This window comes from Quercus robur, chromosome 2 (genome assembly GCF_932294415.1).
Source record: "Quercus robur chromosome 2, dhQueRobu3.1, whole genome shotgun sequence".
In the NCBI taxonomy this organism is placed as follows: Eukaryota; Viridiplantae; Streptophyta; class Magnoliopsida; order Fagales; family Fagaceae; genus Quercus; species Quercus robur.
The window spans coordinates 80,758,379-80,765,555 of record NC_065535.1 but is presented as its reverse complement, the minus strand read 5'-3'; the positions used below and the strand labels follow the sequence as shown (position 1 = coordinate 80,765,555).

At 41.2% G+C, this 7,177-nt stretch overlaps 2 protein-coding genes across 2 annotated transcripts; one reads left to right on the top strand and one right to left on the bottom strand.

The window, feature by feature from the left end:
* The first annotated feature begins 249 nt into the window (after positions 1-249).
* LOC126704074 (uncharacterized) lies at positions 250-1,195 on the top strand. Its single transcript, XM_050403111.1, has 2 exons — positions 250-600; positions 680-1,195. The coding sequence occupies exons 1-2, from the start codon at positions 250-252 to the stop codon at positions 1,193-1,195; spliced, it is 867 nt and encodes a 288-aa protein (XP_050259068.1).
* A 2,890-nt stretch (positions 1,196-4,085) lies between these two features.
* Positions 4,086-6,487, bottom strand: LOC126715264 (protein SODIUM POTASSIUM ROOT DEFECTIVE 2). Its single transcript, XM_050415791.1, has 3 exons — positions 5,524-6,487; positions 5,326-5,401; positions 4,086-4,442 (listed from the first exon to the last, which is right to left on the bottom strand). The coding sequence occupies exons 1-3, from the start codon at positions 5,722-5,724 to the stop codon at positions 4,315-4,317; spliced, it is 405 nt and encodes a 134-aa protein (XP_050271748.1). The 5' UTR covers positions 5,725-6,487; the 3' UTR covers positions 4,086-4,314.
* Between the last annotated feature and the right edge of the window lie 690 nt (positions 6,488-7,177).

Genomic DNA, 7,177 nt, shown 5'->3' with positions numbered 1-7,177 from the left:
AGAAAACCCCCAACCAGCCTATTCGACCTCATCGAGGGTCAACCGGGGAAGGGTGCACAGGAAAAACCGCAATCCAGTGTTCCAACTCCCTCGTCTCAACTTCAGCCCGTCCAGACTAGGTCCTCGTCTACTAAGTCGCAGCCATAATCTCCCCGCCCCAAACTTCCTGCTCCTCCTCAATCAGCTCTGCCTCCTCGGCCGGAGCCCGCTGACTCAAAGAGAAAAAGAAGCCCCAAGGGGAAGGAACCCATGGATGGGGGAAAATCCCAATCCTCTCAAGAGGGGGATGAAGCCCCGCGAGCTCCAAAACAGTTAAAGATTGGGCACCAAAGCAAGGGGAAAGGGATCGAAACCCAATCTGCCCAAAGTAAGGGGAAAGGGATCGAAGCCCAATCCGCGCCGAGTGCTTGGCTTCCCGCCCCAATGCTCCACGGGGAGCCATTGCTGGAAACCGCGTCCATGAGGGACCTTGGAGATGGCGATGGCGGTTATGTGGCCGATGCATTAAGGAGAACCATGCCGCTTCCTACTGATGTGGAAGAGTTAAAGAACATGAGGAGGCAGGAGGTTTTCCTTAGCGTGAAGAGGTACCTAGGTATGGTAAGACTCTTGAAACCTAAGGCTCTATCGATTCTGGCTCCCAGATTTTCATTCACAATATACTTGTCTCAATTGGCAGGCTATCCAGGCCACCTATAGGATGGAGGAAGAAGTTAAGAGGCAGAGTAAGGCCGCCGAGGATGAACGCACCAAACGCATAGATGTTGCGCGGACCCTCAAAGCTTCCAAGGCTGATCTCGTGAAGGCTAGGGAGGACTTAAAGGAGGCTACCCGAGACAGGGATAGTGCCTTGGCAGGTTTAACTGGTGCCCAAAAACAGGCCGAGGAACAGAGAAAGCGCCTACTCGATGCCGAGGAGCAATTGCAGATAGCTAAGGAGCAGATCAGTGACTTGAAGAAGAAACTGATCATGGTTGACAATGCTAAGGGCGTGGCAGAGTTTGCTCGGGACAAAGCCGTGAGAGCCAAGCAGGAGGCTGAGTTTGCCAGAAATGAGGCCGAAGCTGCTAGGGACAAGGCCGAGGAGGAGGGTTACGAGACGGGAGTAGCTGAAACCCAGGCCTCCCTTAAAGCTCAAATCCTAGGAGTATGCAGGCTATACTGCTCCCAGGTTTGGGTAGAAGCCCTCAAATGAGTTGGGGTGGAAGCTTCGTCCGACTTGTGGAAGGCGGAGAGCATATTTTATCCTCCAACCATCCGTGAGACCGCCCCCGCCAGCTCCGAGGCTATGAGCGATCCACACGAGGCAGGGGCTGCTCAGTCAGAAGTTGCACAGATCATTGTCCCTCCTGGCGAGTCGACCGAAAGAGGAGAGCCTCATGCTGCGACAGAAGCACCTGGAGGCCTGAATCCCGAGATGCCTCAGGAGGTCACCCCGTCTACAGTCAGTGCCCAGATCTCCTGTGCCGAGAAGCCAGCCATCTTAGTTCAGCCCCTTCAGGCCATTCCCCTTACTGATGTCCCCCAGGGCACCGAGGCTGATCCTGCCAAGCCTTCCCAAGAAGGGGATGTTTCTCAGGGCTCCGAGGCTAATCCCGATTAGCCTTCCCAGGATGTGGCCCAAACGAAATCGAAGAAGTAAAAAGCCCTGGCCAACCTTTGTATTTGTTTCTAGTTTAATTATTTAACTAGTTTCCCTTTTGTTTTGAAAACTTTATAGTTTGCTTGCAGTTTGAACTTATTGACCACATATATGAAATTATTTTCTTCCGTTTTCCTTTAAATTACATGTTAGTTGCCCTTGCTGATACTTACTATTGTTGCGGATCTCCTGATTTCTGAAATAGTTATCTTAACACGTATGAATGGTTGTGCATATGATATATTTGGGATCATATCCCGGAATTCTTATTTACCCGAGCCCATAGGGCGTTGAACTTGTGTCTGAACATACTTCTGGGGAGATATAGGCATCATCCGAGATGTCATGTGTATTGTTTAGGCCGAGCCTGGTATCTAGATTTCCTTTAAGTAGTTGGTTTCCCCATAGGTTTGAGTCCAAGGACCAAGCAATACCTTAATTCTGTCCAAAACTTAGATTTCTTTTAAGTAGTTGGTTTCCCCTTAGGTTTGAGTATGAGGACCATACAATACCTTGATTCTATCCAAAACTTAGATTTCTTTTAAGTAGTTGGTTTCTCCATAGGTTTGAGTCCGAGAACCATACAATACCTTGGTTCTGTCCAAAACTTAGAATTTTCTTTAAGTAGTTGGTTTCCCCATGGGTTTGAGTTCGAGGACCATGCAATACCTTGGTTCTGTCCAAAACTTAGAATTTTCTTTAAGTAGTTGGTTTCCCCATAGGTTTGAGTCCGAGGACTATGCAATACCTTAGTTCTATCCAAAACTTAGATATTTTGCTTAAGTAGTTGGTTTTCCCATAAGTTTGAGTCCGAAGACCATACAATACCTTGGTTCTGTCCAAAACTTAGATATTTTGCTTAAGTAGTTGGGGGAATTAGCCCCTCGGCCAAGGTGTGGGATGTCGATCTGACGTTGGAAGCTCCTAGAACTGTCCGCGCTACTGACACTTCGAAGCATAGTCCCTTCTGGAACTTTATGTTAGGGCACAACAACGGGCTGCTGGAAGTGATGGAGGGACTTTCTCGATCCACCGCCTGTGCCAACGCACAAGCCTTCCCACAGACGGCGCCAATTGTAAGGACTCAATTTGTAACGACCCCAAAACGATGTTGGGTTCGCACGTTAAGGGCCCAAACAATATAATTTGTAGAGCGTGGGCTTGAAAGGCTAGGCCTTAGTCACCGAACGGTGGTTAATCATGGTGCTCATGGTGGACATATAGAGATGAGCTAAGGCTATCCGTGGATCTTGCCCATAAAACTTAATGTTCATATTCTTCCTTTTCCTCTTCTGGGTCTCTGGTTTCCGACCCCCTTTCTTTGGCGCATAAGCCTTCACATTATATAGCCCTTCTCGGTTGATCCTGACCCTCCATTTGTTGATCAGGCAGATACCTACTCGAGTACCTATCCCATCAACCGCCTCCCCCCACTCTCTGTTAGTTGCAATAACCAAAGCCACACTGTTTAGGAGTCTTTTCCCATTAATATGGCTAGGACGTTTGTGGGTGCATTTAATGCGGAGGTGACGTCTTTACCTTGGACCACCCCCACTCCGTACCCCCATGTGAATCCCACTCTACTCGCCTCTTCTTCTGGGGGCACTTTGGAGGCTGCCTTTGACGACATGTCGCTCTTCCTTTTGAAGTCTTGGGATGCCGAGGACAGGGTCATCCTCGGTTGCATCTCTAGGCTATTTGATCTTTCACCACTTGTCCTCGACAACTACTCTCCTCGGCACGGGCCCTGGGTCCTAATGGAAAGTGGGCCGGGTCATAAGTTCTCTGGCCCCACAATATGTGAAAAATTATTGCTATTGAGCTCTAGTATAAATGTTTGTTCATCTAAATTATCCAAAAAATAATAAATGATAAATAAGATCTATGTCATTCTCAAAGAGTCAAAGTGAAGGTCATAGAGAACATCATGAAAAAAAATCTATGCCTATTTATGTTATACTCCCCTTTTATAGAGCCCTTCATTATGGGCTATGCATATTTATGCGAGTACGCATCGTCCCTCTTGTTTGGTCTTCCAATAAATTCACTTGTTATTTTGATTTTTAAGCGTGGTTTGGAATTTTTTTTCTTTTTTTTTGGAGAAGAAGTGGTTTTGTATAATGGGATAGAGAGAAGAAAAGAGATAATTATATATTCATATTGTTATTGAGAAAATTTTAAAATAATGGTTTATATATAGTTACTATATATACCAATTATATATAAAATTTGTTTACCCAGAAATTAGTCTGAAGAAATAATTTTTGAACCCTGAATTATGCATGAGGAGAGAGGTGACAATTCAATTACAAGACTTTTGACCCCTAAAAGAAAATTGTTCAACCTTTAATTTTTTTTTTAATCTATATTTTTTACCGTTCATTTTGACCAAATAAAATTAAAAGCCAAATTGTAAAGGCTAATGGTTACTAGGGCACAGTACTTGAATCAAAACTGATAATATATTTGGGCTAATACTTGTTGCACACACTGTGCAACACTGCCCATATATTTGAGCTTTCATATAGGGTCACAGCTAGAGAGACCTCAATATTAGATGGGGTAGATTTTTGTTTTCCCGCTCCATAGAAAGAGAACACAAATGGGGACATCTGTATTATACAGTATGTACGAATGATAAATAATTTGGGAGTGGAAATTGATCATGTTCATCAAGATGGGGAATTCCAAAGCTCTGCGTTTTTGACCTTCGAGACACTCTCCAGCACTTCAAAAGGAAGAATGTCTCCTATAACAACCACCATCTTGGTTTCCAAGTCTACTTTGTACGAGGTCACTCCTGTTTTTGAGAAGAGGCAGAAAGAGATAAGTTCAGTTTTAGGTGAAATATATAGTACTATATACACAAGCAAGACCATACAAAATTTTATTTAGAAATATAGAGAAACAGCAAGATAAGGTTAAAAAGGGAGATTCTAACCTTTTATCAAAAATACAAAAATAAAACGGGGGAGAAATGTTGGTCTTATTTTTGTGCATATATACAAATATGAGTATGGTATGGATAAATTTTTTCACATCTCTCTTCATAGTTTGTGAAGATGGTAAGTTGCAATTGGAGTAATATCTCTTTCACATTAATCTATTACTTTTATTAAACATCAATTACAACATACTTTGTTAACACAAATAGTTGTGAAAAAAATTGTATCCCTAAATTTATTGAGGGGATGTTGTACATTTTGTGTACTTTCTTGTAGTAGAATTAAGCATCATGTCCTTATGATTCGAATGGTTTTTTCTTTTCTTTTTTTAATATATTTTTGCTCAGACAAAAACTGCAAAACGCACATACAAACACAGAAAACATGTTCAACGGATCGTCTTTCCCTTTTTAGATATACAACTGGGTTCATCTTTGTGAATCAGTGTTGTTCATCATTAGTTCCATTAATCCCAAAAAAAAAAAAAAAAAAGTTGAAAAAAGAAACGTAAAGGATTGTTATTAAAATTTATATGCTTGTAAAAGGGCTAAGGAGCAACATTACTAACATGTTTTAAATATATATGTAACATTAATAATTAATGTTGTTAAAGAATTGTTAAGAAATTGTCTTATAGTTTGATTAGTTTCAATCAAGGACTTGATAGCTAATCTAGTAATGCAGATATGAAGAGAGAGAGAGAGAGAGAGAGAGAGAGAGAGGACCATTTTTACATACCTTCCATCTTTGAGATATGTTTCTCAATTTTTCTTGCGCAGCCATTGCAGTGCATGGACACCCTTAGCATCACCATCTGCACAGTTCATCAACAAACTGAAAATTAATAGAACTCCAACTATATTGGATATTGCCAAATTAAACAAGTTCTTCTCTCTCAGAAGTGTAAAAGTAAGTTTAGAGAAAAAAGAGCCTCACCTTGGGTTTCAATTGAAAAGCCAAGGTTTGGTTTCCAGAAACAACATCTTTCAACCTCAGTAACTGGCTTTTATCACTTGCAATCAATGGCTTGCTCTCAAACTCATCTTGGGTTTCCGCAGAGTTCATGCAGAAGCAAGAGCTTGAGCAAGAAGTAAGACAAAAACAGTCTAACACCTTACCAAAGCTTAGCTTCCCCATTATCAACTACAAGTTTTCACTCACTAGCTCAGACAAATCTGAAGCTACTTAAACAGAACCTCCCCTCATAAAAAATAACAACCTTCCCACCTAATTTACCTACTTAACCAACCACTTCAGTGATGTGAAGTCCGAGATGCCTAGGCAAACTAATGTGAAATATTATATACTGATAGAGAGAGACACAGAGATAGAGGGAACAGAGAAGCTAAAAAGGTCAAATATTCATTGGGAAAGACAAAAGTTGAACAGAACCCAATGAAGCCTACGTAGATTAAAAAAAAAAGCCAAGACCTTCACTTTATATATAATCAATTGGTCAAGAAATGTAGACGGTGATTCAGTAACCCAAGAGGGCACTATTAAGACTTCAACTAGACACTTCTACAATATAAAGCTTGAAAGGAAGAACTTCATGTGAGATAAGCAGTTGAGTACAAGTGTGTCTCTCATGTGACTGTTCTGTTAAATCAAATAAACCCAAAATACATTGAAAGCGAGGAAGCCTATTTCATATATTCAAGAGGTAAAGAGAGCAAGAAAAGAGAGTCAGAGTCTCCAATGGAGGAAAGAATAGAAAACTGAACTTTATGACATGTGATGATGGCTAGCCCAAGTTTGAGGAAAAGAATATTTATAGATTGGTTTGGATATGTTATGTACTAGATAAGCATGATCATGATGCCCAAATTTTATGATGAATGAGCATGCATGAGAAAAGGACCAGTAGAAAAGATAAGAAACAAGGAATATTTGGTAACCCAACATTGAAATAATCAGACATCTGGTAGCTCTTTTCTTAACTACTTAAACCCTCTGAGATTAGAAGTAGTAGTTTCCTGAAGTAACCTTTGGGGTGGAGTAATGGGTAGAAAATAGAATAATAATAATTGGAGACATAATGAGAGTTGAGGCTGTTGACGTACTTGTCATTGCCTTGAATATTTTAGAGGCAAATGGGACAGGAGGCATTGAATTATTGGAGGCCATGAGCTCAGAAGAGTTTTTGAATTATTAGATGATTGAATGATTCTGTTAATTAATGGACCTTTTGTCTACAGGTTGGTCCATGTGATCACAATGGTTCCTTTCTTCTAAAGGGAATGAGGAGATGAATATTTGAAAAGTTAATAGTGAAGTCATGTTAAGCACGGATTGGTCACATGACTTTAAGCTATGCAAAAATTAAAGTTGGACTGCAAGAGTCTCATGTGGGGGCATTTGAATAATATGATTCACATGAATGACCCAGCAAAAAAGAAGAGGAAAGTTCCATGTTGGATCACTACGAAGTAGCAGTACTTCTCTTGTTTTTGCTTCATGGCCAACTGTACTACACTACCCTACACATCATAGTGCATGGAGCACTTTAGTTTTATACTCATAATGCAAAAAACTAGGTAAGTTTCATTATGATTTTTGGGGCTCAATGGCGGTGGCAACATTATGTGGC

Excerpts from the sequence above, each read along its gene's own strand:
- LOC126704074 (XM_050403111.1), top strand. The coding sequence starts at position 250 with ATGGATGGGGGAAAATCCCAATCCTCTCAAGAGGGGGATGAAGCCCCG. Across the intron at positions 601-679 it reads TGAAGAGGTACCTAGGTATG|GCTATCCAGGCCACCTATAG; the intron begins GTAAGACTCTTG and ends CTCAATTGGCAG.
- LOC126715264 (XM_050415791.1), bottom strand. The coding sequence starts at position 5,724 with ATGGGGAAGCTAAGCTTTGGTAAGGTGTTAGACTGTTTTTGTCTTACT. Across the intron at positions 5,402-5,523 it reads CTTTTCAATTGAAACCCAAG|ATGGTGATGCTAAGGGTGTC; the intron begins GTGAGGCTCTTT and ends TGAACTGTGCAG. Across the intron at positions 4,443-5,325 it reads ACATATCTCAAAGATGGAAG|GAGTGACCTCGTACAAAGTA; the intron begins GTATGTAAAAAT and ends TCTCAAAAACAG.